The sequence below is a fragment of the Artemia sp. Qi Xiang Cuo genome, chromosome 10 (assembly GCF_049724085.1).
Source record: "Artemia sp. Qi Xiang Cuo chromosome 10, ASM4972408v1, whole genome shotgun sequence".
NCBI lineage: Eukaryota > Metazoa > Arthropoda > Branchiopoda > Anostraca > Artemiidae > Artemia > Artemia sp. Qi Xiang Cuo.
Genome location: NC_142803.1, coordinates 284736 through 304986, shown reverse-complemented (window position 1 = coordinate 304986; position 20251 = coordinate 284736). Strand labels below are relative to the sequence as shown.

General features: G+C 37.9%; 1 protein-coding gene across 1 annotated transcript in view; it reads right to left on the bottom strand.

Annotated features, from left to right (window-relative positions):
* LOC148947340 (uncharacterized) overlaps positions 1-20251 on the bottom strand; it is a 327588-nt gene that overhangs the window by 276669 nt on the left and 30668 nt on the right. The window contains exons 4-5 of the mRNA XM_089095216.1: positions 10972-11141; positions 4205-4317 (exon numbers count right to left, since the gene is read on the bottom strand). Of these exons, the coding sequence (XP_088951342.1) occupies positions 4205-4317; positions 10972-11141 (283 nt within the window). The remainder of the gene's footprint in view (positions 1-4204; positions 4318-10971; positions 11142-20251) is intronic.

The following is a 20251-nucleotide window of genomic DNA, read 5'->3' as shown; positions in this document are numbered from 1 at the left end:
AGAAAGTGTTGTTGTAGAAACTTATAAAAGGGCTCATTCAATAGGAAATTGAAAGAGCTAGTGCCATTTTTAATTGTCGAAAGTGATTGAAGGGCACCAAACCCCCCTCTCACGCCCACCATTTCCCCAAAAAACATCCAATCAAAATTTGGTGATAGCAATTTTGTCCTACGTAGTTGAAAGTTCTGGAAATTATATCTTTGAGGATGACAAACCCCCCACACCTCTCAGGGCAAGGGTTGTAAGTTATGCCCTGGGGGAATATAAGGTTTTTATAAATAGCGTTGTCGCAGAAACTTCAAAAAGGGCTCATTCAAATGGAAATTGAAAGGGCTAGTGCCCTTTTTAAAAGTCGAAAGTGATTAGAAGGCAACTAACCCCCCTCTCATGCCCGCCCGTTCCCCAAACACATCCAATAAAAACTTTGAGACGGTCATTTTATTCAACGTAGTTCAAAGTTCTGGAAATTAGGTCTTTGAGGATGACCCCCCCTCTTCCTAGGTCCCAAGGGCTAGGGTTGTAAGTTATGTCCTGTGGTCATATAAGGTTTTTATAGACAGGGTTGTCGCGAAAACTTCAAAAAGGCCTCATTCGATTGGAAATTGAAACGGCTAGTGTTCTTTTTAATAGTAGAAAGTAAATTGGAAGGCTACTAACACCCCTCTCTCACCCACCATTTCCCCAAACACATCCAATCCACAATTTTGAAATGGCTGTTTTATTCAACGTAGTTGAAAATTCTAGAATTTAGGTCTTTGAGGATGACAATCCTCCACAGCCCTTAGAGTAAGGGTTTTAAGATATGCCCTGGGGGCATATGAGGTTTTTTATGCAAAATATTGTTGTAGAAACTTCAAAGAAGGCTCATTGGACTGGAAATTGAAAGGGCTAGGGCCCTTTTTAAGAGTCGAAAGTGATTGAAGGGCAACTAACCCCCTCTCACGCCCACCATTTCTCCAAATACATCGTAGGAAAATCGTATACACCATTTTCCCAAAATGTTATCTTAGAAACTTCAAAAGGGGCTCATTCAATTGGAAATTGAAAGGGCTAGGGCCCTTTTTAATATTCAAAAGTAACTGGAGCGAAACTAACCCCCCTCTCCACCCACCATTTCCCCGAACAAACTCAATCAAAATTTTGAAAATTTTGTCAAAAACGATCGGAGGGCAAATGAGTAGGGTTCTAAACACCTATGCTTTCTAAAAGCCAGAATATAATTTGCACTTTATTGAAAATAATTCTTATAAACGTTTTCATTTTTATAGCTTAAAGAAGTCAAAAATTAATTAAGATTTTAAGGAATAAATATCAGTATATGTATATTGAACTGACAATGCACATTAATTCAGTAACTTAATTTGATTTTTTTCAGTAAAATACAAATTATATGCTTTTAGAAAGCATAGGGGTTTAGAACCCTACTCATATTAATTTCTTCTCGTTTTGAGTTTGACTCTTATTTATTTTAAATTCTGTTTTGTTTTGGGTTTTATTTATTTATTGATACTGATTTGCGGGAGTTGTATTCTTGGTAGAATATTTGATTCTATTTTTGTTCATTTTTGGTTTAACGGAGTTCTTTACTTTTTTTTGAAAAACATATTCTGTGAAAATTTTTTTTTTTTTATTAGCCTATATGTAAAAAACACGACCTTTTCCATTTTACTGTGAAAAGTATATGTACTTTTCCCCCTGGAGCCTGCTGATCAAACTAAAGAATCTAGAATGTCGAAAGAGGACGCATTCAAACAAACATTGTACGATATGTACGATAAATTTCTGTCTATTGCAGGTTTATCTATACTCTTTAATTTCTTTTAGAAAGACTTTTTTTTCATTTAATAGAATAAAGAAACGGATAATAATTAAAATAAAACATGATTTTGCTTAACAAAAGTTTTACACATCTTCTAAAAACAATATTACAAAAATAGAAGAAGAAATTACTTAGTTTAAGCATAAACAAATTGAATTACAACACGTAAATCAATGTTATCATTCCAAAACTTTCGGAAAATGGAAATCGGAAACTTCCAAGGCTTTCGGAAACTTCCGAATTTCTCATTCCGAGAAATTCGTGAGAATCAATCTCCCCTTAACAAAACTTAAGCTAAAAAGCTGACAACACAGGTTATACACCTGTGTTCAGTAATTTTCTCTTTTTTTGACGAAGTTCAGTGATATCCGATAGGCTAGAGATTATCCAGAAGAGAGCCCTGGGAACTATCTACGGTAAGGGCAAAGTACCTTAAATTCTCCTCCTTAAGGAATTCCACCTTTCTACCTTGTCAGCTTGACGTCTTACTCTTTGTACCAACTTCGGAAACAATCTGCGTTGTAACTCACGCTTTCAATGTATACTCCCAGCCCCTCATTGCCCTCCGAAGCCCCGTTTACCCCGATCAAAAGCTCCCAGCCCCTCATTACCCAATGTATTGCCCCTCAATGTATACTCCCAGCCCCTCATTGCTCTCCGAAGCCCCGTTTACCCCGATCAAAAGCTCTCAGCCCCTCATTTCCCAATGTATTGCCCCTCAATGTATACTCCTAGCCCCTCATTGCCCTCCGAAGCCCCGTTTACCCCGATCAAAAGCACAAAACATCCCAATTTTATATCCTATTAATGCAGTATAGAAAGAGCTATGTGCCAGCGTTCGTTGAAATCACAAACAAATGAAAATTGTAATGTATCATGTGTATAGTTAATATGTTAGGTTTTTTTTTATTTTATTTTTATTTGTCAGGCCAGTTGGATTTATACCCTTATTTTTATTCATTTTATTTATATTATTTACTTTTACTTACATTTTACTTATGTAATTATGTTTGTGTACTTAAGTTCTCATTTTTATTCATTGTACTTATTTTAGTTGACAGGCCAGTTTGGTTCACGACTGAAGGCAACAAGATTGGCAGTTTTTCATTTTATGAGAGTTTGTTTGATAATAAAGTACTATTCAATATTCGATGTCGGCTTAGTCCGAAAAAAATAAAGACGACGGTCAAAATGGAGAACTGAAATTCCACGGTTGCTTTTTTTTTTTTTTTTTTTTTTTTAGTTATAACATCAAAAAAAATCTTTCAGGCGTATTGTCAAGTCTCTATTAGGCGAAAATTTTTGTTTCCAAACGTTCCCCAAAAAAATAGTTTAAGGATAGTTTGAGGTATTCGTGTGAATGACCGTATATCGTACAGTAAGATATGCGAAAAATGCGGTTTGATCCAAAATTTTAGGGCTATAATATCGCCTTCATTAAAAAAAAAAAAAAAAAAAAAAAAAAAAAAAAAAAAACCGGTCAAAATTAAGAATCGGAATTCGACATTAAACAATTTTTTTTAGAGTTGTAATTTAAAAGAAAGAATAGTTACAGGCGTACTGTCAATTTTCTTTTAGGGGAAAAAAGTAATTCCATTCCTAGGGCTATAATGACAGGAAGGTTGAGATGGCTAGGAGACGCTTTGCGGATGAAGGATAACAGATTGCCAAAGATAGTGCTTTGTGGCCATTCATATGGAGTCAAACGAACAGCAAGTCCCTAAATCGGATTAGAAGAGGTCACAAGAAGGGGGTTAACCTTAAACCTGCTTTCATCCAGTGCCCCCTGAGGGACGCGGGGTGTCAGTAAGTAGCCTCCAACCGTCCTTTGTGTGAGCCGCTACGCTTATGTCGTCCCACTATGGGATAAAACTCGTCCAAAGGGTTCTTCATCCACCTGAATACGTTCTACGGAGCGTGTTCTTCGGTCTTCCTCGGCGACGGGTGCCTTCCGGTTGCCGAAGCGATTTAAAGAAGATTGGAAATAAATGGGAAGTGTAAAGAGTGATGTAAATAGATTAAGAGAGAGGAGATGTATGGCTGTGTAAGCCCCGAACCGATGAGCGCTCCAGTAGGTTATTAATAATAAAGATACTAGTGTTAAATCCATTTCCTTTTAGATTAGATCCGACGTTTTGCACGCAAACTTCAATCTGCTAAAAAAAAGTCAACATAAAAACATCTTGTGAAACCACCCCTTTTAAAGATAGGATTCTTTCAAAGGATTAAACTTAACTGTTAGAAAAACGCGAAAATTTTATTGATCGTACTGTTTCAAATTAATTTTTAGTTCAACAGACTTGAGATGTATCAGCCCCCCTCAAGGTGTATAGCTCAAACATAGCCTTTCTACTCGCCTATACGCTGTAACCAGAAGAAACTTACTCGGCTGAGGTGATTTAGCAGCTGAGTCATTTGAAGAAACTACATTTCTAGTGGTAGCCACAGTGACCTCTGAATCCCTTGTTGGAGTTGCACTTTTTTCCAAAGGTGCTTGCCTAGAAAACGAAAAATATCGCATCTATGATTTAAGGATAAAATAAGCATTAAGACAATTTTTTTCTTTATTAGTTTTACTTAGATAATATCCCTCATTGTATAAAGGAAAATCATTTTTATTTTTCGTCAAGGTAGCGTAAAGAAATTTTATTTTTTAAGGGATATTCGCATCGTAGCAGCAAAATCTTCAAACTAACATTTTTAAATTAATTTGTCAAGTATTCATAGAGAAAAAGTGAGCTTACATGTTTAATCTGGTATTTTACAAGTCTTATATTTATAATCTAGTATTTTATAATCTGGTATTTGTTTAATCTGGTATTTTATTTAATCTTATAAGCATGTAACATAAGATTTTTACGCAAAAAATTCGTCTATTATAGCGAAAAGCTCCATTTCAAATTGGCTGTAAAAAGGATGAAAAAAAAGATCTGGACGCCAATTAAAATTAGCGTCATAGAATGATTTAAAGGTATACAAATAATTATTCTTAAGTATTCTTAATACAATACCTGTACTTAAGAATTCTTAATTAATACAATCCACTTCTGGGCCTAAACAGAAAACCTTGTCCCTTCACAAAGAGAAAAGAGGGTATAAGAGTGGCAACTGGTACTAGTGTCAAAAGGAAAGATCACGTAAATTTGTACGCAGTTCGAAACTGGGAGGATGTGATGATTCCGGCTACTCCCTCGGTTCGTTCGGACTTTGGTCTGGTCGTGACTGTGGGACGTGCTTGGAACTTGGTTCCTGCTGAGATTCGTCAGTCACGAACAATTGGCTCCTTTAAGAGACAGATGAAAAGTTTCTTATTAAAGCTAAATATTAAATAATTTATAGTTGCTTTATTGTTTTTTTTTTTTTTTTTTTTTTTTTTTGGGGGGGGGGTGTTTTTGTTTTGTTGGCGTTGGATCCTCGATGATTTAGAGAAATTTATTTTTTTATTTATTGTCGGGTGATAGGAGGGTCGCTGTTTCGTGTGGACTGTCGGTGAGTTGACTTCTTTTCCTTATAGATTTATAAGTTAGACACTGTTTAGTATTGTTTATGCCAAGTTTTAATATTAGTCATTTATTCTGTGTCGTTTCCCAAATAACGGGCCATAGAGCCCTTTGAAATACTGTTTTTGTTATTGTTATTTATGGAAATAAATGGAACTTGGAACCAACGCCACCTAGAATCAGGCGACTGTGTACCTTTTTTAGCCCACTCAAAAATATTACATACTGGTCTTCTAAGATACTATAAAATGCAGGACCTGGTAAACATAGCAGAATTCTGTCCCCAGTAGGCCCACAAGCTTAAAGTTAACTAGCCAACCTAACCTGTCGGGATTTTCTGAAGCAAGGCTTGCCCTACTTTGTGCAAGCTAGATTGTGACTTGAAATTATTCATGAAAATAAAAAATGCAGATTAATCATCACTTATAGAACAAATTCAATAATGGTACAAGACAAACAACAGATGATACTTTTGAGACTTAGAAATTCTATAGATAAAGTTTTAAGAGAAGAACGGTTTTAGGAAAGAGAAAGGATGCGTCGACCAAACCTTCACTCTAATATTGATAATTGTGAAGACTCCGTTGGTCGGGTGATCAAATCCCATTTGTGCACAACTTTACGGATTATGAACAAGCGTTTGATTTAGCCGATAGAAGAGCTTCAAGGAAGACGTATGCCAGATAAAAGCCTAGAAGTGATCAGTGCTATGTATGAGCACAATATTGCTGCGGTTAAGGTAGGAAATGAGGTTGGTGGCTGGTTTGGTATTGAATCAGAAATTAAACAAGGTTGTATTCTACTCCATTTACATGGACTATTTAGAAGGACTTTGTCCTAAGAAACAAGGCCAAAGCTATGGGAGAGCATACAATGAAATTGGAAGGTGAAATTCTCCTAGACTTAGGTTATGCTGATGATTTAACTGTCCAAGATGAAAATGTTTTGAGAGTTTAGAGTGCAAGAATAGTTCGAAAACTAACGTTAAGCAGACTAAGCGGCTTGGACTCAGGTGAACATTGGGTAACACGAAGATCAATCACAGGGGTCGGCCGCCACGAGATGCGCGAAAAAAGTGACTTTAGTTACTTGAGGACACCAGAAAAATGACAAAAAGTGACTACTCAGAAGCCGTCAGAGCATAGGCAGATGGATTACAAGGATCCCAATTACTAATGTAAGATCATCACTGGCCTATGAGAGCCAGAGAAGCTACGGACAGAAAGGCAAAAATCCTTATTTTTTTTCTTCAACTAATTTTACTTATGCAAACCGATAACTTCGATAAATGTACGACTTCGATTTTGGTATTAGGAACGAAAACTGAACTTAGGTAAAGAAAAAACTTCAATTAACGAAAAAAAAGCGTCTGCCACGACTAGATATAAGCAATCACTGGATATTACGTAATCACTTCTTTGACTTTTTCGAAAGGCGATCAATTATTTCGGATTTCCTCTTCAGTACTTCCACCGATTCAGCATTATCTGCCCTTTCTGAGCGAGGTTTTAATGCAACTTCCAGCATACTTTGAGCAAGACCAATGTTCAGGAAGTCCTTCTCTTCCACAACTTTCTTCAACCGTTCCCCTGCCTCTCTCAGAAGGGTATCGTCGATTTCCTTCTTCTGCTTAACCATCTCTTACTATCGTACAATGTCTGACTCTAGGTCCGTAATGTCTGACTATAGGTCTGCTCCACTTGATTGAGTGGATAGCTTCACTTACCTGATAGTATTATTAGTAAAGATGGTGAATGGGGGGAAGATGTAAAAAGTAGAACAGCCAAGGCCCTTGGGTTTTTTTTATAGCTGAAGAAAGTTTGGAAGAATAGGAAGACAAGTTTGCAAACCAAAATTATAATATTGGAAGCTACAGTGGTCAGGTTTGGTACGAAAATGTCGACACTTCGGAGGGACGAGGAGGATTTTTTAGATGTTTTCCAAAGGAATTGTCCAAGGAAAAGTTTTGTGTACCCCTTTGACTGACCCTATTTCAAACAGTAAACTGTACCAAAAATTGTGGTTCTATCCCGCTTTCTAGGGCTATAACGAAAGAAAGGCTGACATTGCTAGGACGGGTTTTGCGGATGAAAAAATGACAGGTTGCCAAAGTCAACCATCTATTTAGGGCAAAACGAAAAGCAGGTCCCTCCCCCCCACCGAATGGGGTCAAAAGAGGTCATAAGGAAGGATTGAAAGGAAATAGGAACTTCTTGGGAGGGGGCAAAGAGGGAAGATTTGAATATATTGGGATGGAGGAGCTTGCGTAGCTGTACTGGCCTCAGGCAGCTTGGTGCTGCAGTAAGTTGTTAGTAGTAGTAGTATATGGAAAACAGATCTTTGAAATTATTATACATTAAAGGCTCGAACCTGTAGGTCCTCCTGAGCTAATCCTTGCTATCCAGACTAGGTTAGAGTTTAATCCTCTGATACTCAGTAAAAGTTCGAAAAACAAATATTTCAGGTAATAAAAGCTGCTGATTTCTGTCTTCAAACTTTGTTTGCTTTCCTACAGTGGTAGCCCCGCCGAACCATTTATGCCAGGAAATACAATGGAGGGTCAATAAAAGAGAAATGTAAGCTTTATTACCGTTTCAAATAGCAAGAGACCCCCCCCCCCAAAAAAAAAAAACGGAATTTACAAATTTTCCCCAACGTTTCTTATATTTGCTAGACTTCGCCTGTATTTCTACACAGGTCAATAAACAGACTACGACTGGAACAGGTCGAGAATTCAAGAACTTCAGGTCACTCATAGAAATCAAGGGTCGGATCCTCGAACGAAATCAAGGCTCGAATAAGCAAGGCGTGGAGCACTTTCGGCCGACTACGAAAGCCATTATGGCCCAGAAGAGAGATCAGCAGGAAGGCCAAATTTCGAGTTTATTTGCCGTCTATTGTGTGCTTCATTTTATTGCTTAGATGCAAAATCTAGCCGCTAAAGGCACAAGAAGAACGTCCGCGCGACATCTTTGATCGAAAGTGCCTAAGAGCCATTTTTCGCCTCAAACTTAGCAAACGGATAAGCACCAATCATCTAATGCAAATGTGTAATCAGAAGCACTCATTATCCGCTGTCGTCAAGAGCGGAAGGCTTAGATGGTTTGGGCAAGTTGTACGGCGCCCAAGCGGGTACCTGACCCGCCAACCCTTGAATTTAGGTCTCCTTCCCAGTGAAGAAACAGTAAGGAGATCAAACTAAATACTGGCATGCCATAGGTAGGAATGACCTCGAACCTCTGGGAGGATGCCAAGATAACAGGCGCAAATTGGACAAACCATGGTTGGAAATGGTCTGACCCAGAACAGAAGATCTAAGACAGCGACAGAATAAGGTTACAAGTAAGTATGCCCCGAGATCCCACCCACTTGGCACGGGACATAAAATTTCAATATACCAAATCGAAATTACCTATGATTAATAAACAGTAAAAACTTGGATAACAAATATTTCAGGTTTTTTTTCTTTGTAAAAAAAAAAAAAAAAAAAAAGTGGTTGAATCTCAATTCAACTCGATGGGAAATGTGATTAAGTTTCAGATTTTCATTATTACGGATTTGTACCTAGTCCTAGGTATGTGGAGTGAATGAATCCTTAAGCTCCTGTAGTCGCAATATAGACTAGAAGGAGTTTCAGGTTTGGTTGGCACAAGAATTAGGGGGGAAATAACAACTAGTGTCTCAGTTAGGCATTTTGGAGACCCAGAGGCGATCCAAACTCCGCAGACGAGGGCATTGGGTGAGGGTTCTAAATGCATGTCTTAATAGCAATGCCCAAAATTTTCTGCCAAATACCATTATTGTCCTCTAGACACTATGCACGTTCCCTGTGTTATTTTGATATAAGACGACAATTTTTCTCTTACTCCATAACTTTTTATACAATCCGGAAAAAGGCTTCTGCCAGCTTTGCCTCTCACTAAGACTATCTGTATTGACCCTTTCTGGCTTGATGGTGACTTGATTTAAATTCAAAAATCAACAGACTCGGGTCGATCCACCTTTATTCATTCACAAAATTACACTTTTGGAATTTAATTTGCATTTTCTTAGTTTGAAAAATACGTTGAAAAAAATAGATGTTCAGTTTGAGGTATAGAAAGAATGACAAAAAACGAATTTATATTCCGTGGAGTCTGTCCAGCGGTCTCAAGCAATGTTGGTTTTTTCTACCTGCATTTTAAGACCAATTGACTAGTTGCAGATATATTTTTCGTTTTTAATGAGACAGATTTATGAGTCAGAAAAGTATTTCTGGGGGGGGGGTTAAGCCGGGTACCCCCTGCAAACACCCTGGACACGATTCTGTTAGTATGACCTCCAATCTCTCCCAGCTTATTAATCAACCACATTTGATATATTTCCAACTGTCGAAACTTCAATTTCGTAAGAGCAGATATGACCCCATCATCACGTTCCCAATAATAAAAGGCACGAATAATATTGATTGTGGAGCTTACTTCAGCTTGGGGCATTACCCAACTCTACCCAACTGGTAAATTTACCCTGTGGGCTACATTTTGAATAAAATCATAAATTCAAAAGATGTCTGGAATAAAGAAATGGTATACATTCTTTCACTAGTCTTTGGTTAATCTTTAATCAAAACTTTAATTAATTATACAATTTATAAGAATTGGAACTGGCTTCCCCCGACTGTTGCTAATAATATTAGAATTTAATTGCTTTAATTTTTTGCCAGTGTTTTTTTCTTTTTTGGTGGCAGGTCCTTTGCTTCATGAAGTTTTGGTTGTTATTTAACAAAGAAAAAAAGAAAAAAAAAACAACTTATTTATTAGCATATATTATTACGTAACCTAACCAAACCTAGGTACCTCCCCCCCCCCACCCTAAACCCCCAAAACAACAGTTTAAATATCGTACACGCAAAACCACGCTATACATTGTACTACCCTATAGCGGTGTCTTGAATTAACCCGTCAAAAACAGGTTTTTCGTGACTGGTTTCCATTGCAGTATATAAAAGAGTACGTTTAACATAGGAGTACCAAAAAAACTTTTAAAAGCGCATCAAAAATTTCTTCATATTCATTTTTTTACGTTTTTAAGAGTCGGACAAACATTTCGGGGCGGGGGGGGGGGGTTTGGTCGACCCCCTGGATACGGCCTTGGACCTTTTTGGATCTACATTAGGTCTATTCATATCTGAAAACCGTGATTTTCGAATTTTTTTGTTGTGTTTTTTTCAAAATAATGAAGTTGTTAGTCCACTTAAACATTTTGTCATTGTTGCCACATTGAACCGTAAAAATAAACACGCAAAATTCATTATTTAAGTCTGACAACGATTTTCGTCCGTAAAATTTCGAACATTAACATTTTCGAACATTAACATTAAAATCTTCGAACATTTTATTAAAAAATAAAATATAAAAATAAATTAACTCTGGTTAGGCTTCTTTTAACTTATAAATGCATTATTTATAAACTTTGATTAAACATATAATTTATAAAAATTGGAACTGGCTTCCTCTAACTGTTGCTAATGATATTAGAATTGAGGCGGTTTAAATTTTTGTGACTGTTTTTTTCTTTTGTTTTTCTTTTTTGGTGGCAGGTCCTTTGCTTGATGAAGTTTTGGTTATTATTTAACAAAGAAGATAAAAATGAAAAACAAAATAAACGACTTACAGTTCGTTGGAAGCCACTTCTGAGCATTCTCTTGAAAGCCGATTCTCTGCAAAGGAGCTTTGTGATGTGAGACTGGCAGACATGGATTGACTCACAAACCGACCTCGTTTTAACATTGAAGGATGTGAGGGCAATTCCACAAGCCCCTTGATCTGAAGGGTCTCAGCAGTCTATATGAAAACAATTCTCATTCTTAAAATTACAAATTATAATCACAAATATCAAATATAATTTTGAACCGAGAAGTCAGTTCAACCTTCATTAAAAATAGATTATTAATAAATTTTAAATAGATAGATTATAGGTTATTTACAAAGAAATTCGTAAATAGCAAATAACTAATTATTCGATAATTATTGGAGAGTTTAAAATTTGACAATGGGGCAGATGGATGGAATAATTTTAGTAAAACAATTTGTGAAGTTGCTGATGGTGTATTAGCGAAGAAAGCTAGGAGTGCAGCGAGGAATATTACTAAAAAAAGTCTTATGCTTAATAGGTAGGAGAAGGGGGTTGTACAAGAATTATCTGAGTGATAGCTGATATGAAAACAAAAGGAATGTAAAGAAAGTGGAGAAACATTAAAATATGAACTAAGGAGGTGTGAAATGGAGCCCATGGATAAAATTGCCGATGATCTGGAAGATGCAGCTAGACGGCATAATAGTAAAATATTGTACTGGCATGTTAATAAATTGAGAGGGAGTTGTCAATCCAGACTTGGCACAGTTAAAGATAGGAATGGGGACACAATTAGTGAGAAGGAAAGAGTTAAAGAGAGATGGCTAGAAAATTTTGAGAATTGGCTAAACCGAGATAGAGTTGCAGGAAAAGATATAGAGGAAACCGAAGAAGTTTGTGATACCTTGGATGTGAAGGAAGATTTTTTTTTTTGTGAAGAAGAATTAGCAACAGTACTAAAAGGATTAAAAAATTATAAGGCTCCAGAAGCTGATAGGGTGGTAAATGAGTTTCTTAAATATGGTGGCTCTAAGGTTAGAAATAAGTTACTGAAGATGATGAATATTATTTTGGAAAAAGGGGAAGTACCTAGCGATTTTCGGGGAACCTTAATTAAACCACTGTATAAGAAAGGTGATAAGAGCGACTGTGGTAATTATCGAGGCATTAGTCTCGCCTCTGTAGGTAGCGAATTACTTAGTATGATGATACCTCTTAGACTTAGAGAGGCTGTAGACAAAGTTACGGTATAAGAGAAGAACAGTGCGGTTTTAGAAAGGGTAGAGGATGAGTCGTCAAATTTTTACTCTTAGGTTAATAACTGAGTAGTGCTTGAGTTATCAAACACCTTTGGTCCTCAGTTTTATAGATTATGAACAAGCGTTCGATTCTGTTGACACAAGATCTTTAACGAAGGTCTTATCCTTATACTGTATACCAGACAAATACATTAAAGTGATTAATGCCATGTAAGAGAATAACACAGGTGCGGTTAAGGTAGGAAATGAGGTTAGTAGCTGGTTTTATATTATATCAGGAGTTCAGCAGGGTTGTGTTCTATCCCACTTTATATGGATTGTTTTGATGGACTTTGTCTTAAGGAGCACAGGAAAAGCAATGGGAGACCACGGAACCAAATGGGGAGGAAAAATTCTCCTTAACTTAGATTATGCTGAGGATTTAGGCATCCTAGGTGAAAGTGTGAGCAAAATGAATGAACTTTTAGATGTTTTGCGAGTCAAGGGGCTAGAATAGGTTTGAAGACTAATATTAAGAAAACTAGGCCGCTAAGGCTAGGAATAAGTGAAGATGAAAAGGTGACGTTGGGTAACGAAAGGATTGATCAAGTGGACAGCTTCACATACCTTGGCAGTATTATTAGTAAAGACGGTGGGAGCATTGAAGATGTAAAACGTAGAATAACCAAGGCGCAGGATGTTTTTTCATAACAAAAAAAAAGTTTGAAGAGTAGGAAGATAAGTTTGCAAACATAGATTAAAAATATTGGAAGCTACAGTGATGACAGCGGTCAAATATGGCTCTGAAGCATGGGCGCTCCAAAAAGTGGATGAAAATTTGCTAGATGTTTTCAGAGAAATTGTGTACGGATTGTTCTGGATACCCGGCTGACTGACCGCATTTCAAACAGTAGGCTGTGCGAAAAGTATGGCTCAATCTCGCTTTCTAGGGTTATAATGAGAGAAAGATTGAGATGGCTAGGGCATGTTCTGTGGATAAAGGATGACAGATTGCCCAAGATTGTCCTTTTCGGCCAACCGTCTAGGGCTAAACGGAAAGAAGGTCGTCCGCGGTTGGGGTGAGAGGACGTCATAAAAAAGATTTAAAGAAAATGGGATTTTCCTGGGAGGGTGTAAAGAGGGAGGCTTTGAATAGATTGGAATGGAGGAGGAGCGTACATAGCTTTGTTAGCCTCAGGCGGTTTGGTGCTGCGGTGATTTGTTAGTAGTAGTAATTATTCGGTAAGTGCAGTCTAAGTGTACCTGAGACGTTATTGATCCATCTGAAACCCACCTCCCAATCACTGGCGGAGAGAAAAATTGCAACGCCACCCTTATCCTCTCTGGACGTAATGATGGAAAATAACGACAAGGAGTCGGCTTTTTACTGTGCAGTAAGGCTAGAAAACCTCTGATTACTACACCTCCCATCTCCGAATTGCTTATTAGGATCCAACTGAAAGGCTCAATATTACATAATGTCAATTATTATCAATAATGTCAATATTACTGTAATCCAAGTTTATGCTCCCGACTACTATAGAGACGACAAAGATTCTGAAATTTTTTATCTTAAGCTTCAACATCTAGTCAATTCTATCTCAGAAAAGTATATAACCTTTGTCGTTCGTGACTTTAATGCCATTGTTGGCAAGGACCACACAGATCATGAAGATGTGTTGGGTAAATTTGGTCATGGACAACTAAACAAAAGAGGGGAACACCCGATAGAATTCAGCCGAGACAGCGATTTATTTATCACAAACACACTCTTCAAACACAGATCCCGACGTAAAACTACCTGAAACTCCCCAGATGGAAGAACTCAAAATCTCATAGACTGCATCCTCGTGTCTAGATATTGAAAGCCGTCTGTTACTAACACTGCCACGCAAGCTAGTGGTGAATTGACAGTGCCATTCAATTGTAATTTCTAGCTTCAAAACGAGACTTAAAATAACTTCAAAGTTGTCTAGGAAACTCTCGAAAATTTCGAGTAGATGTCCTCAGTAATCAAGTGATCCTAACAGCCTGCATAGCCATCCTATCTGATGAATCAGATCTCAATTCAAATATCCGCTAACTCTGCATAAGAATGATATTGACAACCTGGTGACTAGCAGCATGCGAATTGTCTCCGATGTTGCTCTCTCCACACTATTTGTTAAGAAAAATGACCAGTAGCCCCGGATCACAGATGAAATCACTTAGTCAACGATGAAAAGCGCAATGTCACCAACAAGCAAGACAGAAAAAGCAGAGACCGATACAAGCAACTCGAACGGGCGATAAAGAAAGCAATACACCGTGCGCACCGCATTTTTATTAAGGGAGCAGTACGAAACGGCTTTCAGGAAAGGTGACTCGCACTTCATGCATAGCAGAGTGAGGGAATTGGCAAAAAAGAAGGACATCAGGGCAAGCTCCCTCCTTGACGAACATGACAACCAGATACAATCCACATATGGAATCCGACCTAGACGGAGAGAGCATTTTGAAAATAAGCAAAATTCGACCATCGCCCCTGACCCAACCGTGTTATCTATTAAAGAACTTATCAACAATGCTTAAGGTATTGATTTCGGTCATTATCCCAATTGTCTTTTGTCCCAGTGAATCCTGGACACTTAAAAAAGATGATCAGTGAAGCCTCGGTACCTTTGAAACAAAATCACTACGATACAGTGCTGGTATAACTTATCATATTAAAATTTCCAATTCCAAACTTCTCCAAAGACTCAATTTCAAACTTCCCATCCTCGATAGAATAAAAACTCCATCAACTTTAAAAACAAGTACACACGAAACGTATGGAAAGCAACAGATAGCCTTTGAAGATCGTCTCCCACATATAGCCTTTGAAGGCCGGGTACAGGGTTCCCGACCTAGGGGGCATTCCCTAGGTCGACAAAGACAACAAAGACAACTTCTGGTCGCTCAACTGGTCGTACGTTCTCCACCTGGTGGAGGATAGAAGTTCATACAGGAGTTACATCAATAGAGCGGTGAAAGAAGAGGCCCCAAAACAACCTTCAAGGATGGACGGGACTTAAGTCAAAAGTACATCTAGTCTGCAGTCTACGTGACGTATGATTTAGCATCACAAAGTCAACATTATGTCGACATTGCGCTCTTAAGCAAGTGATTTCGTGCCTTTTTATTTTGAATTGGAGTAGCATATCAAATGAATCTTTTAGGAGGTGGTTTAAAAAAAGAAACTTTAATGCTCCAGTACATACTTCAATGCTAAATTATCCAGATGTCAGCCTCTAGGGAGAACGGGGCGAAATTGGAAAGGGGCGAACTTGGACGTCGAACCTGACATCTAGCCTATCGCTTCTATTGATCCACAAAAAATAGGTTAGATGGGGCTTATGTATGTCTACATTGGCGGGAAGTTTGAAATCTAACAGATCTGTCAACACCAGGATAAGAGATGAGAAAGTTTTTTGATGCTTAAAAAAAATCTCGAAGTTGCAACATCAGCTTAATTTGTGGTAAAAAAAAGTGGTAGTTTTCCTTTGTTGTTGGTGTTGTACAGTTTCTAGGTACATCCTCTATCTATGACCTGAGTTTGATTTGTCTATTCCGAGTACTTCTTTTTCAGGACGCCATTTTCTAAAATTGGTTCGATAGGGGCGAGATTGGAAAGAAATTCGGGGGCGACTTTGGACACTGTCCAAGGTCGACCCGTGTGTCCAACTTCACCCCGTGCTATTTTTGTTTATCATTTGAGAGAATGTCTTTGCCTCTTTGGAGGCAATTTTTAGAGAATTTCTTAACTAATATTTGGAGTTTGATCGATGATACTAGATGGCGTTGCTTGTGTGTAGATGTGTTTTTTTTTTCGCACAACACAACGAGGTTAAGTTGGCTGTTTCAGTAGCTTAATGAAAGGAGCAACATTAAAACTTAAAACGAACAGAAATTATTCCGTATATCCCCTCCTCAACGCCTCGCTCTTTACTACGCTAAAGTTTGACTCGTTCTCACAACTCTATTTTCTTAAACAATAAAAAATTTTAGCGTAAAGAGCAAGGCGTTGAGGAGGGGACAACCCCTTTCATATACGGAATAATTTCTGTTCGTTTTAAGTTTTAATTACGCTCCTTACTTTCAGTTAAAAAACTTGTCTTTTGTAATTTAATTTCAGGGTGTTTTTGAATTAATGCAGCTTCAATTTTGGCTCATCGTACATGAATAATCCACACAAAATTTGTATATCAATTTTATTTATTTTTTGGCTAAATGGCTTTCTCGAAATTTTGTTCTGACGTAACTTATGAATTCACTCACATAACAAACTTTATTCGTATATTTTTATTACGTATTTTAGGGGGTTCACCCCCTAGTCAATACCTCACTCTACGCTAACGTTAAAATTTTTTTCCAATTCTTTAAGAATGACCCCTTAATCACAAAGGCCGTTAATTAAAAAAAAGTTTTTTTTTAATTTTTAATATAATTTTTTTTTAATTACATGATCAAACAATTCGTGGTAACGAACTGTAAGTAAGGAGGGACCCGGTTCATATCATTGCCTCTTAAAGCTATTTTCAGGTTATTTCCCGTGCATTTCTTGTTTGTTCTTTCTAGTTGGACAATGATTCGCAACTACATCAGGAAACACGATCTACCAGATGGCGAATCCATGGAGCAGGCAGTGAAAGCAGTCTTAGCGCGTAGACTATCTATTAGAAATGCCGCAAAAACCTATGGACTGAAGAAATCAACCGTCGCCTATGCTCTGAAAAATCGACAAGGAGTTACTGAAGAACCTCGAGCGAATCCAGTTACACCCCCAGGTCGCCCAAGCCCATCGCCCAACCTGAAGAGAAAAACTGTTTTCTCTAACAAACAAGAAAAAGAGTTTGTAGAGTATCTCCTAATATGTCAGCTGATGAATCACGGCCTCACTCCGAAAGAAGGGAGGAAACTTGCCCTTGAATGGGGCAAATTGATTGGCGTCGAAACGCCGGAGAGCTGGGTGCGAGACGACATAGCTGGGGTTGACTGGTTCTCAGGCTTTATGAAACGAAACCCAGAGCTATCTATTCGTAAGCCTGAAAATACCAGCCAGGCAATGGCTGCTGTCTTCAATTCAGTGGTTGAGAATCTGTTCTTCGACAACCTGCAGAAACTCTACGAAAAATTTAAGTTCCCAACAAACCGCATCTGGAACTGTGATGAAACTGGGGTTCCTACTGTATTGCCAGCTCCAAAAGTAATCGCAAGGAAAGGATCGAAGCAAGTTTCCCAGACAGTGTCAGCAGAGAGAGGGGAAAATGTTACAATGCTCGGGTTTATTTCAGCCACTGGTCAAGCTCTTCCCCCCGTTTTTATATTCCCACGGGTGAAGGTGAATGACCGGCTTTTTCGAAAAGGCCCCCCAGGATGTCTCGGGCTTTCTCACCCTAGTGGTTGGATGACTTCCATCAACTTTGTAGCTGCTATTGAGCACTTCATCAAGCGGGTGAAGCCATCAAAAGAAGACCCTGTGCTACTGCTACTTGACAACCACGATAGCCATTTTTCTGTGGAAATAGTGCGGCTGTGCAAAGATAATTGGGTCCACCTCCTGACCTTTCCTCCCCATTGTTCCCACCACTTACAGCCATTGGACGTCTCTGTCTACGGACCATTCAAGTTTGCGATGAGAGAATCACTGAACACTTGGCTGCAGATCCATCCAGGTCAACAAATTCCGATTCATAATACTGCCTAGCTCTACAAGGACGCAGTCATTTGCAAGTTCAACCCAGAAAATATAAAGGTTTGTTTCACAAAAGCTGGAATTTGGCCCCTTAACAGAAGTGTATTTTCTGAGGTAGACTTTCTACCTGAGGTAGACTTTCTACCTGGGTGGACAAATCGTCCACCCCCAGACGATTCGTTACTCGATATGGAGCCAATACAGTCTCCCTCTCCTCCTCCACCTTCTCGTCCCCAAAGCGAGCTAGGAAAACAGACTCCTGAAGCAGTAAGACCCTATCCAAGAGCAGAAATGACAAAGCCCAGAAGGAATGAGAGAAAGCAAGGTCGAACTCGTATTCTTACCGATACACCCGAAAAAGATGCTTTAGAAGCTGAAGCACGAGCGAGAAAGGAAAAGCAGAGTAAAAAGCCTATGCCCAAGCAGGCCAAGCAGCCCACTGCCAAGAAAAGAAAGCAAATTGAATCTCCAGTGGAAAGTAGTGGCGATGACGTTGAACTTGACGACAATTCATCTGACGATTCTCTGCACCTCCATGAGGCTGATAAGGATGACGTAGACAAGGACATTCAAGCCGAAAACTTTATTATTGTCAAGTTCGAGTATGGAAAGAAGAAAGCCCTTGTGTATAATTTTGGCAAAGTTTTTGATGTTGTGGAAAAGCAGTTTGCGAGGGTTAACTTTCTTCGGAAACAAGGGGACAAATTCATGTTTCCTCAGCTTCCCGATATTGCTGAGATAGACATTACCGACATAGAACTGAAGCTTCCTGTCCCCTCTTCAGCTGGTGGAACCGGTCGTGCAGTTCAGGGGCTTGTCTTTGGTTGTAATCTTTCGATATACGCTTTAAATTGACAATTCTAGTTGAAACCCGGATGCCCATGCAATGTTCCTGGCTGATTTTTTTATGGGATTTTGAGTTTTCATATGATTTTGAGTGATTATGTATCATTTTACACGAATATTCTGTATTTGGATAAAGTTTAATTGCGTCCAAGGTCGCCCCATGCCTGTCCCATTTCACCCCGTGTACGGGGCGAAACTGGACACTTGACAAGGTCCTAATTTCATGGTACTCACGCTTCAGGGTGATCTTTAAAAAATCTGAAAATATTTCACCATTATTTGCGATACTTATACCTTTCTAACGACCCACAATAAATTATTTTATGACAATCCAGTACCTAGTTATGCTTTGAAAACTAAAAAGTGTCCAAGTTTACCCCGTTCTCCCTAATTAATTGATCCAATGTTCCTTAGAATTTTCTTGAACCATCATTAAAAAAAAAAAAAAATGTCAGAGGTCATCTTACATTTTGAATTTGTCGCTTTAATTTATACTGTCAATGTTGACAATAAATACAACCAACCTTTTTTCTGTCGTCAAAAGACCACAAAATGCCGACAAACGTTGACAAAATGTCAACGTTTTGCATATCGAACGCCACCAATTGAGGATAAAAAACAGAAAAATTCTTTGTCACTTGGATTCAAACACTGCTCTATATGTCTATTCATTATAGATATTGCTGTTAATTGTTAACAACTTGTAAATTAAATAGTAAAATTTTTCACTTTTAATGTGTTTGAGTGGCAAGAACATGGCGAATGGAAGTTATAATTTAAACATTATTTATATCGGCAGGACTGCAGAGAGCCATGTTCAGCCCAGGGCAAAACACTGCTCCGAGGCCCCTCCCCTTGTAAACCAGTTTCAAGTCAAAAGAAAAATTCTGTAGAAAAACACGCTCCGCTAATATTCATTATTTATTGTTTCTTAAAAACACAGTACAGTTATTCTCTCTTCTGAACTAAATACTACAGTAACAAAATCTTTACTTTATTATTTTTCGAAAATTTATATTTATTAGATTTTCAAGATCACTCCCAGCACTCCTTTCCCTAATACCTAGATGTGGCTCTACATTATGGACAAGGGTTCAAGATTTGTTTCTTTTTCAGATTGGCATATTTTGCATTTTGAATTTCTGGAAAGTAGAATTATGTTATTAGTATTTAGTTCAGAACAGAGCATAAACTGAACTGTTACCATATTTAATTTAGATTGGGAATCTTGCATTAAGACTGCCAATTTTCATACTTTTAGTATAATTGCACTTTTAGAAGAGCACTTTAAGTGAAAATTTTTGTGAAAAACTGAAAAATGAGAATTTAAAAATTTAGAAGAAAAATTATTCAAAGCAAATCACCAAAAGCAATTGAAACAACAGTATGTTATATAAATATTATTATTGCTAATCAGTAGAGAATAGAAAAAACATAACTTTTTTTGGTGGGGGGATTTAAAATGATGCTGGTGGCGGACTTTATTTGCAAAGAAAAAAACTATTTGTGAATACACAAAAAA